General features: G+C 34.9%; 1 protein-coding gene across 3 annotated transcripts in view; it reads left to right on the forward strand.

The window, feature by feature from the left end:
- IFT74 (intraflagellar transport 74) overlaps positions 1–13,272 on the forward strand; it is a 69,683-nt gene extending 56,411 nt beyond the window's left edge. For 2 of the 3 annotated variants that reach the window (XM_023741848.1, XM_004387745.2), the window contains 7 exons: positions 528–581; positions 945–1,042; positions 1,784–1,910; positions 7,252–7,415; positions 8,203–8,328; positions 11,366–11,426; positions 12,977–13,272. In XM_023741848.1, coding sequence (XP_023597616.1) covers positions 528–581; positions 945–1,042; positions 1,784–1,910; positions 7,252–7,415; positions 8,203–8,328; positions 11,366–11,426; positions 12,977–13,095 — 749 coding nt within the window. In that variant the 3' untranslated portion in view covers positions 13,096–13,272. Of the gene's footprint in view, positions 1–527; positions 1,043–1,783; positions 1,911–7,251; positions 7,416–8,202; positions 8,329–11,365; positions 11,427–12,976 lie in introns of those variants that run through there. The other variant, XM_023741849.1, reaches the window with a different exon arrangement.
- The last annotated feature ends 10,194 nt before the right edge of the window (positions 13,273–23,466 follow it).

Below are 23,466 nucleotides of genomic sequence, written 5' to 3' on the forward strand. Positions count from 1 at the left end.
AATGTGTGAGTAGCAAGTTAGGTGAAGCCTATAGCCAAAGTTAGTTTAAAGCATTAAGCTTATATGTATTCACTGTAACATACCAGTTTAGTAGTATTTGATATACTAGTTAATGCTTACTGCTGTAATGTTATATGAAAAGTAGGTAGAGGAGATGGACTGAATGTAACAATGTAACATTTAATAGGGCCCCAAAACTAATTAAAACTGAAGTAGATACAGGAGAGAAGACTGTTCTGGCTTATTACCACATGTGAAAATGTTAGAAGGGGGCTCATAACAGCTCAGTATGAGTTAATTAATGCAATCTGGCTGCCGAAACAGCTGAAATCCTATATTGCATTAACAGAAGGATGGTTCTATAGACTACGAGAAGTGATATTCTTCTTGGAATCCTGTATTTCTTGGCACCACACTTTAAAAGGGATAAAAGACGCATTGGAGCGCGTTCAGAGTAGAATGACCAGAATAACAAACGCGTATCTGGAGTTTTTGAAATTAACGTTATATTTTATATCTTCTTGAAGGTGAAATGAATCAGAAGTACAAGGAACTAAAAAAAAGAGAGGAAAATATGGACAGTAAGTTATAATCTCATGGATGTAAATATGTATATTCTATATATTCTCAGATTACTGTTCATTTATACCAAATCATAGATCTCATTTGGGGCAAATATAATTGCTAACACTAAACACAGAAGTGTGGACTTTCAGGGTTTACTTGTATTGTTAAGGCATAACAGGTGGGGTTTTAAAGTTTGAAAATATGTAGAAATATTCTTATTGAGTAATCTTCCCCTGGGCTAATGAAAAATAGTAGAAGTTTAAAATTTATATTTGCTTTGTATTTTTAAATCGTGCTCTTAAGACCTACAAATCAGAGTTTATATAGTGTTAACTATATCAACAGTAGCCCTTCTTATCATGTTTATTAATCGGCAGCTTTTATTGAGACTTTTGAGGAAACTAAGAATCAGGAACTGGAGCGGAAGGCACAGATAGAAGCCAGCATTGTTGCGCTTTTGGAGCACTGTAGTCGAGTAAGTGCCATGTGCCCATCTTGGTGTCTCATTGTTTTTACTGTGACTGCCTTTCCAAACACAACTCAAAAAGTGGAACCACTCACCATTGTATCTGCTTGTGTTAGCTGTTTCCCTTAAATTTCTCTTGCTCTTTATTTTGTTCCTTTAAGTCATTAATTTTTATCTCTCTGGCAAAATATCAGCTAATTAGAGCAATAGGGGGAAAAGGATGACATCAGTTGTCAGCACTAAGTGAGACACTAATGCAGTGTAAGTGTTAAGTTTTTTCAAGTCATTCCGAGCTTGTAGAAATAACTTTTGCACAGATAATTTTAAAATCTAGACGTTTTGGGACTATTATCATATTTTTACACTGTAATTTGCATTGTAAGTAGAAGAGATTCTTTGTTCACTTAATGAGAATCTTGATTAATCAAAAAATGTTTATTAAACATCTACTGTATGTAATACCATAGGAGGAAAAATACATGATCCCTTTTCAATATTCTTAATATTTCAAGACTCCAGATCAGTTCCTAAAGTAACGTAGTTGAATTTTTTCTACAGTCAAATAAATAAGGCAAATGAAGAAAAAATAATTCTGAGTTTTAACCTCTACTTATTGAGTAAAACCAATGGATGATGTATTTCAGAAAAGAATACCTATTCAAAACACTATGTTTTTTAACAGTATTTTCCAAGGGTTTTGTAGTATTGAATCAGTGGAATTTCTTCCATTTTTTTTCTCTGCAAATACAGAATATAAATCGTATGAAACAGATCTCTTCTATCACCAACCAAGAGCTGAAGATGATGCAGGATGACCTCAGTTTTAAATCTACTGAAATGCAGAAATCACAAAGTACAGCTAGGAATTTGACTTCAGGTGAGAAAACAACCTTGGTTTTAATATCCCTTTTTTTTCTGTAGCAAATAGTAATTTTTAATATTTATTGATGTTATTTTCTTTGATTTTTTGAAAGCCTCACTTCACTGGAAATAATGATTGCCTGTTGCCTTAATCATTTGTAACCTCAGAATTTTGTATGATCTTTTTACATCGTCTTATTAGTATTATATTGTGATAGTCTCATTTATTTAGTAACATTTATTGAATACTTATAGAGCCCTGTGGTTAAAGTGCTCAGCAGCTAACCAAAAGATTGGCAGTTCTAACCCACGAGCTGCTCCACGGGGGAAGGATGTGGCATTCTGCTTCCATAAAGATTACAGCCTTGGAAACTCTATGGGGCTGTTCTAACTCTGTCCTATAGGGTTGCTGTGGGTTGGAAGAGACTCAACGGCAAGGGGTTTGAATTAGCTTTGGTATTGAATACTTGCTTCATGCCTGTGCTGTAACGTGGGTATACCAAAAAAACCAAACGAGTTTCCATTGAGTCATATTCTGACTCGTGGCAACCCCATGTGTGTCAGAGTAGAACTGTGCTCTACAGAGTTTTTAAGGCTGTGACCTTTCAGAAGTAAATCTCCAGGCCTTTCTTCCAGGGCACCTCTGGGTGGGTTCTAACTGTCAACCTTTCAGTTGTTAGTTGAGCACTTAACCATTTGCACCACCCAGAGACTCCAACCGGTGTATACAGAGGTAAAAATAAAAAATCCAGTCTGTTTTTTTCAAGGAAATTTTCAGCCTAGTGAACTGACAGACAAATACACAATTATAATACAATAAAATAATGCTATGATAGAAGTAAGCATAAGGAGTGATGGCAGTATATAGGATGCATGTCGAGTCCACCCAGTCTTAGGTAGTCAGCAGAGGCATCCTAAAGGAGGTAATGTTTTAATATTAATTAGTTTCAGTCATAATGACTAGCATGAGTCTAGAGCAGTTCTGTGCAATATAATGCCAGCCACTTACCATATTTTTATGCAGATAACACGTGCTTTCTACGTTTGTTTGCCAACCGTGCCCTCCCCCTTTGAGGTATTTTCATAAGTACTGCTGTGCCAATTTTTTTTACATATTTGTAAAAAAAATTAGCATAGCACACTATAAAAATACCTCACGGGTGCAGGGCATGGTTGGCAAACGTAGAAGGCACACATTATTTGTGTAAAAATACAGTATATAATTTAATATTTTCTAGTGGCCACATTAAGAAGGTAAAAATAAACAGGTGAGATTAATTTTAATAATGTGTTTTATTTAACCCAGTCTTTCCAAAATATTATCATTTCAACATGTAATCAATATAAAAATGATTAGTGAGATATTTTATACTTGCCGCAGTTCTCAATTTGGGTTAGACACATTACAAGTACTCAAAAAACATATGTGGCTAGTGGCTGCCGTTTGGACGGTACAGGTAGAGATTAGAAATAAATATACAAGATTTAGCTTAAAGAGCCTATGACAAAAATCATGTAAGAATTTATATGGGATCTTTGGTTTTTGTACGAGTGAATTGTGCTCTGTATTGTGAGAATGCAGATGTGTGGTGGCTTTGAATTAGCTATCTTTTTGTCTACTTGGAATTACTCTCTGGAAGTTAATGAGATCATGGGAAATTAATTAATATTTATTAATATAAACATTAATACTTCCTAACAAAAAAATGGTGAAAGAATCTTGAGATGGAATAATGATCCACAATACTTTATCTGGAATTCTGAAATCCAAAAAGGTCTTGATAGCTAAACCTAACCTGACCTTATCTGACATGAGGCTATTTATAACCGTAAATTATTCCACCCAATCTGATCATTGATACTTTTTGCTGCAAAAATATTCATGCACTTGATTACAGGGTTCTGCCTCATACCTTGCTAAGGGGAGGTATGTAGTAATCAGTATATACATTATATTACTTTTCTAAGACCTGAGGAATTCTGAATCCTAAAACACAAGTGCATAGGAGTTTCACATAAGGGATTATGGTCTTATAAATCCATACGGAATGCTATTAATTTACTACTGAATTTAGATTAATGGTATACATGGACAATTGCTATTATTCTATACATTGAAGAATATTATCTCTCCGATTTTTAATGAATTTGTTTGCTGTGGTTTTATTTGTGTATCTGAATTATATGCCAGACAAGAGGAGGGGGCACATTCTAACCTGGTTTATACCTACTATTGGCTTATCATGAGTATTTTTAAATTTTTTATTTTCTTTTTTCTTATATGCAAAAGAATTTTATGTTTAATTATTCCATTAGAAAACATCTGTTTTGTGTTTTAGACTATAGTGTGCTTAAGTTTTTTATTTATGTATCAACATTAATTCAACAAGTTTTTACCCCCAAAGCTAACTTTGTATTATGACTGTCAAGAAATGTACATTCTTAAAAGGTCAAAATTAATACCAGGAAACAAATTTAATAATCAGGACTTTGTATTCCTTCCATACTTTAATGCTTTGTGTTTATATTTCCTTCTAAAATCTAGCCATTGTATTTTCTCCAGAGATGTTCAGTTGAAAAAGAGTGAGAGCTTGCTGGCTTCCATGGAGATAAAAATTCAGGTTATTACTTGACAAAGATTTTGCTAGAAATTTTGCTTACTAAGGGTTGAAGGCTCTGCTCCCTTCAATTAATTTCAGTTATGAGTTATTTTTAAGTGTTTATGTAAACTAAGTAAGTAAATTACTCTCTCTCAAACGCTGTCCCAGAACCCCAGCAAATTTTTTTTCTTTTGTATCTGGGAATCACCGTGAGCGATTTATGATATTCTTGTTTTTCTTTCAGAAATAATGGATTTTTACATTCCCCTTTTGTGAATTATTTCCCAAACCTAGAATTAGAATCTTTTTTTGTAAATTCTACCCTTAGGTTAAAATTGGGACTCATGCTTCTTGGGGGGAAGGTGAAAAAGAATCATAGGTAATTATCATGATTTGTGATACATACAGATGTACAGTATGTGATACAAATATTTCATGTGAGTAGGATGTGATTAGGGAAAAAAAGGATAAAAAAGACTCCCTAGGGGAACAATAATGAAAGAAAAGGTTGAGAAACACTGGTGTACTGCATGAGTAAAGAGTCAAGGAATCTGTCAGCAGTAGTTTTTATTTATATTTTTGGAAAGGAAACTCCAGGGAGTAAACAAATGTGCTGATGGCAGAATATTTCAGACACATTTCCCCAGGTCAAAGTGGTTCCTTCTGAGATTTTGCTACTATGTACACACTGCTTGGTAAACTTTGCAACTTCATAGCATATCAGAAGGAACTAGACTGCATCCTCTTCCTGTCTCTTCCCTTAGAGAGGCTTTTAGCTTTTCAGAGAGACCTGTTGTTAAAGGATGATAAACTTTACCCTATACCAACCATTTTCTCCTAGAAAAAGCAATTTCTAGAAAAAATCAATTTCTATATTTTCCTAATATTAATATATCTTCAAATTAAACTTGCAGTTAGATTTATATAGCTATTTCTTAAAATATCTATAAGTTAAGTACATTTCCTATTTAGAGCATAAGGCTGTGACTTGTTCAGTGCATTGATTCTCCTCCTAACTATTCTCAACCCTACAGAGATATGAATTCAACAACAAAAAACCCCTTCTCAACAGCATTTAAGTCCTGCCATGTATTTGTTATATGTGGTTGGAGAATTAGAGGAGAAGTCCTGGAAAGGAGGGAGGCTAAGTGTTCAAAGCTGTATATAAACTCCACCCAAATCCTTGTCTGATGGCTGAACTACACATGCATCAGGTAGACACCAGGGAAAAAAGCAGCAGCTGGAAGCTGAAAGAACTGAGTAAAGACCTCGGTGGAGACAGAGTTAGGAGTTTGAATCCAGTGAAGTTTACTGCTCATAATAAAAATCCACACTCTTGAAAGGCACACGGTAGAACCCGGAGTCTCTACAACATATCATTTACAATGTTCGGTTTAGTATAAAAAATTTCTAACATGAAGAAACAGGAAAATGTGACTTAAGGGGAAAAGCAGTCACTCTACACTGAACCTGAGATAATCCAGATATTGAGATGAAAAAAATGAGCCAGAAATAACCCAGATAGTGAAACAAAAAAAAAAAAAAAAAGAATTTAAAACTTTATAAACATGTTCAAGGGCTTAAAGAAAAATAAAGTCATAATAAATGAACAGATGGGGAATCTCACAGAGAAATAGAAAGTACAAAGAGAACAAAATGAAAATTTCCAGAATTGAAAAATACAACTAAAAAGAAAAACTAATAATCTTAATAGAAGATTAGAGACAGTAGGAAAAAGAGTGATTGAAGGTGAAGCTAGATCAATAGAAATTATCCAATCTGAAGAGTAAATAAAAATAGAACCGAAATGACCTGTAAAACAAAATCAGGCTGTCTAACATGCATGTAATTGGAATCCCAGGAAAGGAGAGGAAAAATAAGGGAAAAAATATAATTGAAGAAATAATGGCTGAAAATTTCCCAAATTTGATGAAAAACTTAAGTTTACAGATCCAAGAAACTCAATGAATCCTAGGCAGGATTAATATAAAGAAAATCATACCTAAACACATTGTAGTCAGGGAAAAGGCATGTATTTAGAGAATGCTCCTAACCCCTACCATATACTCTATGGCTCCCTTTACTACTCTTCATAGCAGTTATCCAGTGTATTTTAAGTGCTTGTTTAATTGCCTGGTTCCACCTCTAGAGTATAGCTCCTTGAGTGAAAACATGGTGTTAATTTCCATGATATAGCCACACCTAGCACATAACAGAGACTCAATGCTTTCAAAAGGAATAATGAGACACACACAAGATACGTATATGTAACTATAAAATTGTGCAATATATATTTGTGGTCCTGGTGGCACAGAGGCTAAGTGTTTGGCTGCTAACCAAAAGGTCGGCAGTTCGAATCCACCAGCAGCTCCTTGGAAACCCTTTGGGGCAGTTCTACTCTATCCTGTAGGGTCACTATGAGTCGGAATCAACTCGATGGCAACAGGTTTGTTTTGTTGTTTTGTTTTGATCTCATAATATATACTGTTAGGTAAGAAAAAATACCGGTGTATGTTCTTGTATGTTTGTATGATCATGGAGTCGGGTGTGGCAAATATATATCAGGTAACACTGATTAACAGAGAAAGAGCATTTTTTTTTTCTTAATTTGTCTTCATATTGTCTCACTGGTTGCCGTGAACATGTTACTTTTGTAGATATTCTCCCAAAACATGATTCTTAATGCTTGCATTACATTTCCTTATGTGAAAGGAATAAAGTTTTGGTTAATTATGACGTTGAATTCGTACATTTCAGATAGTCAGCGTCTACAGTTGGATCTACAGAAAATGGAGCTTCTGGAAAGTAAGATGACTGAGGAGCAACATTCTCTAAAAAGTAAAATTAAGCAAATGACAACTGATCTGGAGACATATAATGATTTGCCAGCTTTGAAATCGTCAGGTGAAGAAAAGAAAAAGGTAAATGCTAACAGAATCTTATAAGATTATAATTCATATTGTTTCTTTTTGATCAAATTTAACACATATGTAGTCTATGGGATTTATTATTTTTAGTTGCTTATTTGACATATAAGCTAAGAAAAATTAATAAACTGTTTACATACAAGGAATTTAAAATGACTTAAAATCTTAAACAGAAGACAAAAATTGAAAATTAAGAGATAAGCTACTACTTAAAAACCAGTCACTGTTTAGTTGACTCCAACTCATGATGATCCCATGTGTGTCAGAGTAGAAGTATGCTCCATACAGTTTTCCATGGATGATTTTTCAGAAGTAGATCACCAGGCCTTTCTTCCGAGGAGCCTCTGGGTAGACTTGAACTTTCAACCTTTTTATCAGCAGCTGAGAGCATTAGCCATTTCCACCACCTAGGAACTCCAAGCTGCTGCTTAATATAGAGCATTTCTTCAAATATGATATTTTGAAAATATAGATTTGATTATGACACTTCCATACTTAAAACTTGTCTGTGGCCTTCCATTGCTATTTACATTTATAATTTAAAGTAAATTTATTGGGGTAGGGATAGATAATAGCATTGAGTTAATCTTTATATATAGTTAATATTAACATAGCTTTTTCTAGTTCAAAGGATATTTTTACAAACATGTTTTAGAGTACTTACAGCCTTGGTAGAATTTATCAGAATACAGTCATTGAAATTATTTGTCAAGTACGGTTTGTGTTGGCTTACCAGATATTTACTATAGGCTATTATTTACTTTTCTTTGGGTCTATATAGAAACTACATCAGGAGAGAACAGTATTATCAACCCATAGAAATGCCTTTAGGAAAATAATGGAGAAGTTAAACAAAGACTATGAGACACTAAAAACACAATTGCAAGAAAATGAGACACATTCTCAGGTAAGAAGAAAGAAAAATAACTTCTGGAATTCATTTCTCCTTTTAGACTATCTGTCCGATTCTCTTTATCCATATTTTCACCCCAAGACAATCCTTATTTTAATTTTTGTATGTACTTTATATACCTTCCAGATTCTCCCTTCTGGCCTTGAAGACTGCCAGATTCTCTACAGTCACCACTCAGAATGAATTAACTACTGCTTTCCTCCTTCTGCAAGCCTATATCGAAAGCCTACTATATGCTAGGCACTGTTCTGGGCACAACCATTATAATATTCTGGGTACTAGCTTTAAAAAATTTTAAAAGTAAAGCATTTCTAGTGGAGAAACTTTGTGAAACCCATAAAAATCACAAAATAAATGCTAATGACTTATATCCCACAACCCAAAAGAAATAACTGTTACTGTCATTTTGCTGTGGGTCCTTCTAGTCTATGTGTATGTTATGTTTACATTCACATTGATATATACACATAAATACATGCATATTTATTTTTATATTTACTGAAACAGTATTATATAGTATATATTATTTGAAGCTTGCTTCTAATGATTTAACTATATATCTGAAGTACTACTTCCCTTGTCAACAGATGTTTTTTCTAAAATATGATTGCTAATAGCTGTATAATATTCTGCTTCCCTATTGTAGGACTTTTAGGTTATTTGCAGTTTTAAAACTGCCCAAATAATGCTATAAAGAACAGTCATATTCTTGAACATCTTGATTCACATCTCTGATTATTTACATAGGATGCACACACATACGCCTGCAATCTCCTTTCCATATCACTCATCCCACTGGTAATTCCTGAACAAGGTCTCAGGTTATTCTATATTATGAACGCTATGAGACATGTCTGTCTTGTTCACTTTCTCCTCAACACCGTGCAAGTGGTTGACACTCTTTGTATAGTAATATGATCATGGTAGAAAACAATAATGTTACTTGATTTCCCACTACCTAGAAATAACCAGTGTTAACATTTTGGTGTAATATCCTTGTGGACTTTTCTCTTTGTAATTATACATATATATGAATAATAGTATTTTTACAAAAAATTGAAATCATACATACAGCCTTTAAACATTTATTTTCTGAAATATTTTCAGGCTCTTTGCTTTTTTGATGACATTTTTACGACAGCAGCTGTTCCATTATGTGGATGTACCATTTTAAAAAAAGATATGCCTTATAGTCTTCTGAAAGGAGTAGAGTCTCATAAAAGTTTTGCCACACTGCTAAAAGCTTATAAATCACTAAATTACATAATTCAAATTACCGGTCAGTTATTCCATCTCTACTTCATAATATACAAACCTAGATACAGAGCTGTAAGTGGCAAGATAATCCTGGACTCTTTAGAGTGGGGATGGGTGCTGGAGAAGAAAGGTAAGAAAAAGTTCGTGAGGTCATTGCCTTAAATAGTTCTTAGAAAGAAATATTGATATTTCTTATGCAATATTGGCCCTCCTCTTCCCCTGAATAGATGACTTAAGAAGGAAAACACTTGACAAACACTGTTTTTACAGTCAGTGGCTACTTGTTTATTCCCACATTAGGTGCTAATCGTATTTCTAACTCTACTGATAACAACAAATCATAACATAAGCCACAATTTAAAATCCTTTTCTATAATATTTGATCAACTGAAAGCTATTTTCTTGTAAACTGGTTTTTGGCATCTGTTAATAATTTTAGTTAACAAATTCTTTAAATAAGGTATGTTTTTGTTGTTGGGTGCTGTCAAGTCAATTCTGACTCATAGTGACCACATGTGACACAGTAGAACTGCCCCATAGGGTTTTCTTGGCTGTAATTTGTACAGAAGCAGATTACCAGATCTTTCTCCCTCAGAGCCAGCTGCTGGGTGAGATTGAACCTTTCGACTGTAGCATTATTCATGTAGCACTTAAGAGGTCTGTTGCGTTTATAGCTACCTCTTTGTGTGAAACAAAGAGAAAAAAGTCTGGTACTTGACTTTCCAAAAGATTACTAGAGATTTACTGTCAAAAAGTGCTGACTGCTTCCTTGACTCTCCCCTAATTTAAGGTCCTATCTGGGGAAGCTAAATCTGATTTAGCAGTGCTAACTCAGAACAGATACAGTTCACATAATTAATTACAATTCACCCTAATATCTAGATTTATTCTCTTTGGAGGAAACAATGGGATGGATGCTACAGCAAAACTGAACTTATGCCCTGAAAATAAGTTTATCATAAGGGTAGTAAGAAACATTTTAATGCTTCTTCAATTACCAGATTTTTAAAAATGATCATTACTTCTTTGAAAAGCCCAGGATGAAATTTACCTTAGTGTTTCATTTTTCAGACAGTCCTTTGCCTAGGGAAAAAACTATGTGTATCTTAAAAAAGAAACACCATAACCCAGAGTTACAAGGTTAATTAAATCAGAAAAACAATTTAATTCTATAACAGTAAAATTGTCTTCTAAGGAAGCAACCATCAATATAATATCCACATTAGCTTCCTGTTGATGCAGAAATTATTGTAACCATGCCAACTTTTTACCAGCCCTTGTATAATCTTCACACTGCAGCTCTGTTCTTATCACAGCTTGTGGAATTAGACAGGAAATTTAGCCCTGGAAATAAGGAAGTTTCTCCTATATAGCTGAACCTTTGACAATGTTAGAATATATATTACATTTGTGACATTAGACGTCCAGATTTCAAGGAGAGATTCCCATCATGTCCCGTTCTTCTTTTCAAGTTCTTTTAGGAAGAGAAAAATCTTAGATTGTTTTCAGTTGGCATGTTCATTGATATAATATTTTCTAGTTAAAATAAATACATTGAATAAAACCAATTATAGAATTTAACATTGTATTTATCAATGTATTTACTGTTGCTTAATTTTTCCCAAATTTCTTTTTTGTCTACCATGGATTTATGTCAGTAAAATGCAAGGATATGATAAGATTTAAAGCTGAATTTTTTTTCTTATCCTGTTAAAAGGATGCATAATTGTTTGGATCTTGGGTACTAGTTAACATTTTTCTTTTGTGTTTTTAGCTTACAAATTTGGAGAGGAAGTGGCAACACCATGAGCAAAATAACTTTGTGATGAAAGAATGTATCCTTTAAAAAGCTGAAAATGAACTTGACTGAGTGATTTTTTTTCTAGCAGTTTCTTTAAAGACTTTTAAATTTTTTTAAACTCAATTCAATAGATGCTTATCAAATGCCTAATATGTATAAAACATTGAGCTAAACCATGTGGGCAATTAATGAAAAGGACTTAGTTTTTACTCTATAAGAGTTAAGACATATAGATATAAATATAGATATACATATATATACACCAAAGTACCTAATAGAAAGCACACTTTGGGAAATACCAAAAAGGGGTACAAAATCGTAATGTGGCATGACGATAAAGTACACAGATTTTAGAGTTAGGTCTGATCTAGTTTTAAATGTTGACTCTACCACTTGCTTACAAACTATGGGCTTTGAGAAGTTTATTTAATCAGCCTCAATTTTATAATCACTAAAGTGCAGTTAATATTCGTTTCTCATAGAATTGTTGGGAGAATTATATATAAAAATAGATAGAGTTATAGCTACATATATAACTATTTAAAAAAAAAAAAAAACCATTGCCATCAAGTTGATTCTGACTCAAAACAGCCCTATGTGACGGAATAGAACTGCTCCATAGGGTTTCCAAGTAGCAGCTGGTGGATTTGAACTGCCAATCTTTTGGTTAGCAGCGAATTTCTTAACCACTGAGCCACCAGGGCTCCATATATAACTATATCTATATCTATATAATTATATATATGTTATTGTTTGTAATGCTGTAGCTTGGATATCTGGGCCACAAAGGAAGATTAACATGGTAGGGTCATGAAAACTTTGATTTTCAAGCTCATCCCTTTCAATTGAGTGTCATCTTGTTTTCACGAAGATGGTACTATATACCATCTCCTTACTTATCTTAGGAGTCAGTAGTTGCTGAGGAAGTGTATTGTGAAGTTGTAAGAAATACTTCTCCAAAAGTTATTTCCTATTCCCTTCTTTGACCCATTTAAGGACATCTCTGCTTGGAGAACTAGATCTTGATTCAGTGGTAGCATAAGTTCTCCTTTAGGATGCTGCTGACCTACAGCTCGGGCAGCATGGACCCCAGCTTAGCTCCAGATAAGAAACTTTAGGTGCTCTATTTCCATTAGAAATGTAGCTTAGTTTAAAAACAGAAGACTTGCAATCACAATATGCTGAAGTCCAGGTTTTACGCAACATCAAGAAAGTGATTTTGAATCAGAGCAAAGTCTAGAAACTTGCCTGAAATTCTATATTGTACTCTAAAGAGCTTGATTCTTCTGAATATTAGTGTTCTAAAAATAGAATTGGACTTAGATACATAACATTAACTATAAAAAAGCCTTTATACTGTAGGTAAACTTTTTTGAAACAAATTTTGCTTGGCCTTTCAGATTTTAATTGACGCGTAACCTGTTAAAATGACATAGTAGGTTTTTAAAAAATACTCTGATTATACTTCTTCTATACCATCTTAAGTTTTCATTAAAAAAAAATACTGGTATGATTTGATTCCTTTCTGATCCATAATTAGGTTAATATTTTCACTGACAGTGTTTCCCCTTAACTTGTAATTAGTCATAGCAACCAAGAGTCAGGAGAGTGATTACCGACCAATTATAAAGAATGTGAGCAAGCAGATTGCAGAATACAACAAAACCATCGTGGATGCTCTACACAACACTAGTAGAAACTGAGTCTAAACTAACTGCAAGTCCCTTTACAAGGATCCTCTTGCTGCTAAACTTCGTACAAGCTGACTGAAAAATGAAAACTTCTCTTTGAAAAATTTTACTTAAAATTTCTGAATGCTATTATTGTGGCCTCTTTGATGAGTGATATTTTAAATAACATAATAGTTCAATAAATCATTTCTTATAAAAAGTAACATCTTTTTATGATATTTTTATTTGTTTTGTAGTGTTGATAAAAATGTCTTGAAGAACTAGGAGATAAAGAAAGTAAAAGTGACCACTGAGAGTTCATTTAGCTGGTATAACCCATCTATGGCAGCAAATGAATCATCTTTTCAGGCATCAGCTCTAGGAGGGATGCCTGGAATGTGATTCTAATTTAGTGCTTATATCCACCTTATCAATTTTTGCTTCTAGAAAAAGATAGTAAGAATACAAGGGAGACATTTAGCTTTGACCCTTATTTCCCAGAGTATGTTTGATGTATTTTAGAGCATATAAAGCCACAGGTAAATATATAACATATTCTTTACATATCAGCTATCCCTAAAGATTTGCAAATAGAAGCTTTCAATCTTTGTGTTATTAAAAGATTTTGTCACATGTCTATGCCAGGAAAAACATAAGGTTTAAAAGAAATGCTTTGCATGTAGTGGGCTGTTTTGGGCTATGGCTACTGTTGTTTACATTCCCAATGTGGAGTACACATTCACACTCCTATACTGTTAGGAAGACTTGAATAGATTAATTTATAAGCATTAGCCAGAACATTGGAAAGGAGAAATTAGAAGAAGTAGAATTGTATAGTATTTATCCAAGATTGTTCAGGCGAGGGAGGTGGAGAATCTGAGAGACATTATAGTAACTAAAGATGTATTTATCCTGTCTTGTGGGACAGGGATGAGTCACTTCGGCCAACATTTATTTAGCATAAAATATTCCTTAAAACTATCCTCCTTTTGCTCTGATCTCATATTTACAAAGTATCTCTAGTCTATATTCCTGAGACAAAGCAGATTGATTTCTTAGAAAACAACAACAAAAAAGCTTTATTGAGATATGGTTTACATCTATAAAATTTACCTGTGCATGTTGCTTTCTTGAAGTATTTCCCACTGTAAATTATTCACTTTTAGTCTGTGTGAGTTTATATAGAGGGGTGAGCGTTGTTGACCTTAGTTAACTATTACTGATATGACTGAAGGTCCTGTACAGTGATGCATCCTTTAAGGCAACATTTCCTAAAACATGTTCCTCATAACCTGAGTTCCTCAAGTTATTAGTAGGTGTTACACTACCACAGGATCCATAGTCAAAGAAATTTCAGAAACACTTCTTGAAACAAAAGTAAATTGTTTTCTTTCTTCTTGACTGCTCAGAGCGCTTAATATGCTAATGTCCAAAGTTATTAAAAGACTAATCTACTTCACATCTCATTCTCTTTTCCACACACTGCTCCCTGTCACAGAAGTTGTGCGCCACCGCAAAGCATTTACCAAACATATTTGTCCTCAGAACCTTTATTTTCACAGAGTACAGGTCACATGAGATGTGTGTTCTAAGAAATAGACTTTATATACCAAATGTACTTTATACGCTAATAGAATGTCATCCTCTTAAGTCTTTTGGATGGCTATTTGGCCTTCTCCAGGTGACTCCTGAGTATGTCCCTTTCTAGCCACCATAGATTTCTTTTACCATGGTTGTATAGAATTTTCCTTTGGAAATTCAGAGCAGAAAACATTTATTAAATTTAAAGGCCAAAAAAGCAGTATTTTTTATCTTTATGCTTCTGGAGGTTAAAGAGAATGAAATCTTAAATTCAGTAGAAATAACAAGTATTGGATTTTGATGACAGTTTGTCTAGCCTTTCATTCATTCATAAAGTATTACTATAATTTGGTGATTAGAAGACTTTTTCTATATATGTCTGACTCTGGGAAGTGTTTCTCTTCTATACAGTAATAACCACAGGTATGAGTGCATGTATGGCTTAGGCTAAAGGGCTGACTCTTAAGTCTTTTTATCACACTGATTCTGCTTCTTAGATATTTCCAAGGAGGAAAAGAATCTGGGAAACATATATGTGGACAGGTAATCTTTGTTTCCCCATTTTCAAAGAGGATTCAAATGCCTCTATATTTTACTAACTTTTATAATTTTTACTATTAATAATAAGGGTTTTCTCTGAGCAGTGAGATTGTGGGTGATTTTAATTTTCATTGTGTTTTTTGGTATTTTCAAAATTGTCTATATGTTGTACATATACTTAGAAATTCAAATAAAGTCCTGTACATAGTACTTTAACTTGTGGAAAGAATATGTGCAGTCTTTGGCGCTAACTAGGACTGAACCAGTCTTTAACTAGAAAGATAGGAGGAATTAGATTAGCCAAGCCATTAAATATATGTGTTTGCATTATAACAATGGGAAGTTTGGCAGAAAAAAAAAGCACTGAAAATCTCTCGAAAAAAGCAAAGTTTCCAATTTCCATTCTAAATTGCTTATTATATGTGGTATTTGGGGAACATAATTGAGTAGGATTTCTTTAAACTAAAATGTGTTATCTGAGGGAAATTCTTATTAATGTCTGTTCCTTCCTCTCAGAGCCTTCCAACAAACCCAACAAGAATATTCTCTGCTGGGATAGAGCTGGTGGCTAATATCTACACAAACCGGCCCTTCCTCAGTCAGTACATTGCTCAGTAAGTTCTATTCGCGTTAAAATAACACCTTGCAAGTCAGGTGGAAAGAAGCTGCAGACTGAACAAACATGCTGCATAGTGTTACTAATGAAGATCAACATGGGAAAGTTAGCAAGTCTTTGTTTTTCCTATCCTTATCCTTTATCAATAAGTAAACATGACTCCTTGATACTCTTTGACTAACTGGGGAGTCCTTCCTGTGGCCAGTAGTCTGGTCTCGTGTTAAAGTGCAGAATTCAGTGCCAGGGTTAGAGCATGGAGTAGTGCCATTCACACTGGAGATGAAAGGCTAGTCAGTAATAACTCCAGGGTTCTTGCTGTCCCCTGGGCCAAGTTTTCTGTAGCTCTTTCCTTTTGCTATACAATTCCAGCATAAACAATCTTAGCAAATTTTACTGTTTAGATTTAAAGTAAGAAAAATCAAGAATGTACCACTAGAGAACTGTAGTAATCTATTGTATTTTTTATTTCGTGTACCTTTTTAAATAAAGTAGGTTATATCTTAAAACTACAGATCCACAGTTGGAGAACTGAAATTGAACATCTTTAAAAAGACATTTTTAATACAAAGGTAGAAAATTTAGAAAAGACAGATAAACAGAATGAAGAAAAAAATTACCTTCAATCTCACTGGTATCTTTTGATATACATCTGTACATCCATCATATGTATCTATAGTATTTATATATTTATGTATATTTAATAAAATTAAAAAAACATTTTAAACTTTTGCTGTTTATAATTTTGAAAACACTATTATATCTCATTATGTATTCTTGTACAACAGGATGTTTACTTCTGAATATTATTCCATTATAGAATACTTTTTAAAGACAAGTCCCATATTGTTGAATGAGGTTTGTAGTACAGAGGGTTAAATGCAAGCTTTGGATCAGATAGCTATGCATTTGAATCCCAGCTCTACCATTAACTTGTTATATGACCTTGTGAAGTTACTGAGTCTAAATTTCAATGTCTTCATCTGTAAGATGGAATAATAATGATTACCTCAAGGGATTGAGTCAAGGCAGAATCCAAGACTTTTGACTCGGATTGCTCTCAGAAATGTGGCATGATGAGCAGTGTGCGAAAATGCTCTTTTTCTAGACTCACAACAGCAGTAGTGTAGTCCAGGTAGACAATGCACTACCTCATTGGTTTTGATTTTTTTTTTTTAAATAAACAAAACTGCCTCTTTTACTATACCATTAGAAACTTTACTGTGTTCTAAATGAGAATCTGCAGGATGTGTTTCATTCAAAGATAAAACCAAAATCTGATTTTTAAAACTGTATTTTAAAAATGTTTATCCATTATAGCTTTGTAATGAAAAAAGAAAACTTAATGCTTAAGGCTAATTTGTTAAGGGTATTAGATTATGCTTTTTTGCCCCAGTATCTTCTCTTATAATTGTAATGTATTGTAATGAACTGCTGCTTTGAAAACCCGACTGTAAAAACCTTAAGAGGGGATAGGAATAACCTGCATAGGAGTAACCTATTCAGTAACCAAGGCTATTATGCTTGGCCATTTTCTCTGTCCTCCTACAGATTAGAATGATTACACATAAAGAAGCAGCTGTGTCACGTAAAGAAAAACAGCTCTCATCAGAGAGTCCAAACAAGAGCATTTGGAGGAACATGAGTCAGAAGAATTCACATGGTCTACTATCTAAAAGGAGGTTTAGACACACTCGATAAGCCTTTCACAAGAGAAACAGAAAAACTAAAAAAATTCATAATTTCTGTTTTATTACAAAATCCTGTTGTAAAACAGTATTCTTACCGTGATAAAAGCATGTTAATACCCCAGAAGAAAGGCAGACTTAATCAGTTAAAATTATATTTGGCATAGACTCAAGAAAGAACTATCACTAAGTTAGCTATTTAAGATTAGAAGACAATAGCTGAGCTAACTAACCAAACCGAAATATTATTTCATTTTCTGTGTTATCATTTTCAACAGATAAACTCACTCTTGTTAGAAGAAGTCCAGACTGATGTGGAGGTGAAAATATTTGTTATAGCTTACAAGCTCAGCCTGGATCTTGTTTATCAAAGGAAAATATAGTTCAGTCTAAAAAAAAAAAAAGCCTCTCTCAATGTTTAATTGGCTTCTTGTTAAAATGAACTGTCCCTTAGTTTACTTGGAAGCGAGGGGGCTGCCTTAGAGGGTGACCAGCCCACCCCTATCCCCCACTGCCAAGGACAAAGCAGGGACCTTGTGTCTCAGAATTAGGGGAAATGGTTAAGAAGAAGAGGAAAAGAAAATTGCTTTTCCAGCTTCTCTAACTTCCCATGCAGCCTACAGAGAAAAGCAAGCATCCCTTGGGAGGAAATAACAAAAGTGCCAAACAGTAGATGGATGGATGAAGCCTGCATCCCTGCAGTGTATTGCAGCTCTAACCTTTATAATGCTACACAAGTGCCTGTCCCTTGCTTATGGTGGTTATCAGAAGGCCAGATGGACATTTACTACAAACTGGCCCTACCCTCCTGGGGACCTCTACCCTTGAAGCTGTTCCTTGGCTTAGTTCCTTTTCCTGCCTGAATTATCAAAGTCAGCGAAGAGGGTCTGGTGAAGCTTTAGAAGTTCAGTTGCCTTATTCCCTTTTCCTAAGCCGCAACGCACACTTTAGGTGGCCAGCTAGATCTAAACAGCTGTTCACAAGAAACCTTAAGAGATAACTAACTGAAGAAAGTGTTGGGTAATAAAAGATAAGTAAGCTGCTTCTTACAAAACCACTTACCACTGTTATCTCTAAGATGTCTTCATCTCAGCAAAAAAAAAAAAAACTCAAAAATTTCTGTGGTCCAATATCTTCATTAAGCATAGATTGGATTTCTAATACCAGGTTTGCCTTACTGCATGCACTGATTTATCAGGATTTTGATTTCTAAGTTACTTCATAACCCCACTGTGCACTGCCATCCCCCATCTCTCAACAATAACCTCAACGAGCATCCAAAAAACCAAATTCGTTGCCGTCGAGGCGATTCGGATTCATAATAGCAAGTATTAGTGCCATGTCTTAATTATCTTCTCAGTAAGAATTGTGGTATAAACTGATGAAAAGAATTTTAAAAAGAGTGTATTAGACTGATTATCTGAAATACCAAGTAAAGTTTTGGCATTGTGTGGCCACAGTCTCAGAAATGGTTATACAAACAAAAAGCCATTTCCAAATGAAGACTGGAGAAGAAATTTAGCACTAAAACATTACACTTCAAGTAAGGAGAAATTCCTGGGATTTTGACAATGGACTATACATTAAAATGAAGTGCCATGGTCACTACATCAGAAAGAATTTTTTCCTGAAAAATTACCAATGGAAGGAATGGATTTTTGCATCTAAACAAAGAAGCGTTAAGTCACCAGCAACAGGATATATTCTCACCAGTGATGGCCTACTGTCCTTAATCATTTTGTCTATTTTATTTATTGGGTAATAGCCTTTTTGATCCTTGATATTGTATGCCAGGTGAATTCCAATAGAATGGCCTGCAGTGGTCTTCACCCTAGAGAAAGAGACAAGCACATAGGTCAGAACATTTGCCTTGGTTTCTAATATTCTGACTTTATCCCTATCTCATCTATCCTGATAAAAGCATCCACCACATAAATGTTAGATTTTTTTTTAACCTGTCTTCGTTGAAGCAGCTAAAGAAATCTAATCTCTGCAAAGATTTGCCTCATGTCCTGGAAGAGATTTACCTCTTGTTACAAGTTAACCATACAGTTCGCGTGGTTCTTCCTTTCACCTGACTCTTCTGCTTGTACATAATACTGAGGAATGCAGCATAACTGAAACGCAAACGATTTGGAGTCTAGAGAAGTACCTCTGATGCTTATTAGCTCAAAGACTTTAGGCAAGTCTCCCTAAGCCTAGAGTTATTATGAGACCCACACGCATCTAATATATGTGGAAGTGCTTTAATGTATAAAGTGCAATATAAAATAAACCCCAAACCAAACCCATTGACCCCCATTGAGGGTCCAACTCATAGCGACCCTATATGACAGAGTAGAACTGCCCTATATGGTTTCCAAGGAGTGGTTGGTGGATTCAAACTACCAACCTAGCGGTTAAGAGCCATGCTCTTAACCACTGTGCCACCAGGGCTATATAAAATAAAACCAAAAAACCAAACCCATTGCTGTCAAGTTGATTCTGACTCATAGTGACCCTATAGGACAGATGTCATGGATTGAATTGTGTCCCCCAAAAAATGTGTGTAGCAACTTGGCTAGGTCATGATTCCCAGTATTGTATGATTGTGTTATCTGATGTGATGTCCTTATGTGTTGTAAACTCTACCACTATGATGAGATTATATGTGATCTCCTCATGTGTTGGAAGTTCTATCACTGTGATGAGGTTATACTGATGAAGTTGACAAGATCAGTGTCTTAATGCAATCTCTTTTGAGATATAAAAGAGAGAAGCGAGCAGAGACACATGGGAACCTCATACCACCAAGAAAGCAGTGCTGGGAGCAAAGCACGTCCTTTGGACCTAAGGTTCCTGCTCAGAGAAGCTCCCAGACCAAAGGAAGACTGATGGAGAAAGCGCTTCCCTGGAGCTGATGCCCTGAATTTGGACTTGTAGACTACTGGACTGTGACAGAATAAATTTCTCTTTGTAAAGTCATCCACTTGTGGTATTTCTGTTGGAGCCGCTCTAGATGACTGAGACAACAGAGTAGAACTGCCCCATAGGGTTTCCAAGGAGCATACTTACTATATTGTTTTACTGTTTCTCATCACCATCACAGGCACACAGTCATCTCCACTAGTTCCCGCTTTTCCCTTTTAGAGAGTAGCTGTCCTTCGCAGAAGCCTGTTTCTTTTCTTTCAATCTTTTTTTTATTGTACTTTATATGAAGGTTTACAGAGCAAATTAGTTTCTCATTAAACAATTAATACACATATTGTTTTGTGACATTAGTTGCCAATCCTACAACATGTCAACATTTTCCCCTTCTCTACCTTGGTTTCCCTGTTACCAGCTTTCCTGTCCCCTCCTGCCTTCTCATCCTTGCCCCTGAGCTGGTGTGCCCATTTAGTCTTGTTTTGTTTTATGGACTTGTCTAATCTTTGGTTGAAGGGTGAACCTCAGAAGTGACTTTCAGTACTGAGTTAAAAGAGTGTCCGAGGGCCATGCTCTCAGGGTTTCTCCAGTCTCTGTCAGACCAGTAAGTCTGGTCTTTTTTTGTGAGTTAGAATTTTGTTCTACATTTTTTTCCAGCTCTGTCCGGGCCCGTCTATTGTGAGCCCTGTCAGAGCATTCAGTGGTTGTAGCTGGACACCATCTAGTTGTGTTGGACTCAGTCTAGTGGAGGCTGTGGTAGTTGTGGTCCATTAGTCCTTTGGACTAATCTTCCCCTTGTGTATTTGGTTTTCTTCATTCTCCCTTGCTCCAGATAGGGTGGGACCAGTGGAGTATCACAGATGGCTGCTCACAAGCTTTTAAGACTCCAGATGCTACTCACCAAAGTATCAGAAGCATATTTCTTAGAAGCATAGTTGTCCTTGTCTTGTCCAAGGCTAATTCCTCCACTGCTGCTTATCATAATCTTTCCAGATTCCTCAGGAACCTTCCTCTTATCTATTATCTCCTTTCTCCTATGGCTTTAGCCTTTGCTGCATTGATTTCTTCCCCTCAACATACAAACACTTTCATCTTTCTCCCATTACTTTCACATTCAAAGTTCTTAAAAGACTAATCTACTTCACATCTCATTCTCTTTTCCACACACTGCTCCCTGTCACAGAAGTTGTTCTTATTAACATCACCAATGATATCTAAAATACTAAAATTAGTAGACCCTTTTAATTTTATTCCAGTATAATTTCTCTATAGCATTTAACATTATTAACCCCTCCCTCCTTGAAACTTTCTCTTCTCTTGGATTTTTATGACATCACTTTCACTTGATTCTTCTACCTTTTTGTTCATTCTTTTCCCTAGGTAGCTCTTCTTTTTCTGCTTCTAAAAAAGGCTTAGGGAGTTTTAGCTTGCCACATTAAATAAATTCCTTCATCTTGGCTGTTTGAAAAATCTTGATGTTCCCTATGCGTCAGACTGGTGGATTCGAACTGCTGACCTTTTGGTTAGCAGCCATAGCTCTTAATCACTGCACCACTAGAGGAAGTCAAATGGCAGTTTTGTTAGATAAAGGAAATCTGTCCCATAAGGAAAAAAAAAAAATTCCTATGTGAGATTACAATCTAAAGTAGGACTTTTTGCATTTCTTTTGGTTACTTTTAAGTTATGGACATATTTTATTAAAGATGAATCTTAATTGGTTCAATGAAGAAAAATATATATAACGGTTAGGATCGTTTTGGATACTTTCTTCTGAATGAGGCCTCTGAAAGAACCTACTGGCCAAATATTCCCTAAGTTCAGTAATTGAAAATATTAGAGGGTTTGTGAATTGTGTTGTTGAATACGCCAGTATTCAAAAACATTTTTAAACCCTATATTATATGGTAGGAGCCTGGTTACGCAGTGGTTAAGTGCTCAGCTGCTAACTGAAAGGTCAGCGGTTTGAACCTATCAGCTGCTCCATGGGAGAAAGATGTGGCAGTCTGCTTCCATAAAGATTACAGCCTTGGAAACCCTATGGGGCAGTTCTACTCTGTCCTACAGGGTTGCTACGAGTTGGAATCAACTCGACAGCAGTGGGTTTGGTTTTTGGTTTTATATGGTATAAATATTTCATGTGATACTGTTATCAACAATATTTTCTTCATTTATTTGTGGACCTAAATAGTACACTCTCATTACTAAAGTTAAAAGCTTTGATTTATAGAGCCGTTCTAAGAAACTTCCTTTGGGAAGAATCAGTGCAGGAGAGCTTTTTTCAGTCTTTCCTCCAATGCCCTCAACTCCCCTGCCAAAAAAGAATATCTGAAAGTCTATTTGAGAGTATCATATATATTTGAAATAATGTATCATATATAAACATTATTCAAAATAATGTTTGCATTGGGGACTAATATAAGTTTAGATTAAGTTATGTACAGTTCTCAGTGTAGATTTATTTTAATGACATGACTTTTGACACTCATTTATGAAATATTGTTATTTAATAGTGTTTAAAATAGGCTGGATCACACAGAAATTTATATCATAGTTTGGTACCTCTTGAGCTCTATATGAAGCTCTTCCTGCCCCCTTCCCAGCCAGTCTCTGATCCCCAGGCCTTCCTCTCAACCTCACAGATCTCTGGCACTAATATCAGCAGAGGAAGGAGTGGGGATGAAGCAAAGTGGATTAAACAATGGGGAAGGGAAGAAGACAGAGTAGGCAAAGTACCTTGTGACCTTAAAATAACGAGCTGTCTTCCTGTGTGTCTAGTGAACTGTCTCTTAAGACAATTCCAATAAGAAGCTATAAAAAATGTTTAGAATAAAGGCGACATCCTTGGGCTAAGAGCTTGCCCTACCAAGTTTGCTCTCTTGAAGCACAATGTACTTTGGAATGTAACTGAAAAGTAGATTTCAGTATGTTTGGAAGTGAGGGACAGGGGTGAGGTGGTGATCAGTCTTATTATTTGAAAATCACAGTTTATAACTCATATGTCACAGTATTTTAAAATAGTTGAAAAAAAGATGTCGTGTTCCCTCTGGCTCCATCTATTATTAAAAGATAATGTGGGTG

The sequence above is a fragment of the Trichechus manatus genome, unplaced genomic scaffold (assembly GCF_000243295.1).
Source record: "Trichechus manatus latirostris isolate Lorelei unplaced genomic scaffold, TriManLat1.0 scaffold00192, whole genome shotgun sequence".
Classification (NCBI taxonomy): domain Eukaryota; kingdom Metazoa; phylum Chordata; class Mammalia; order Sirenia; family Trichechidae; genus Trichechus; species Trichechus manatus.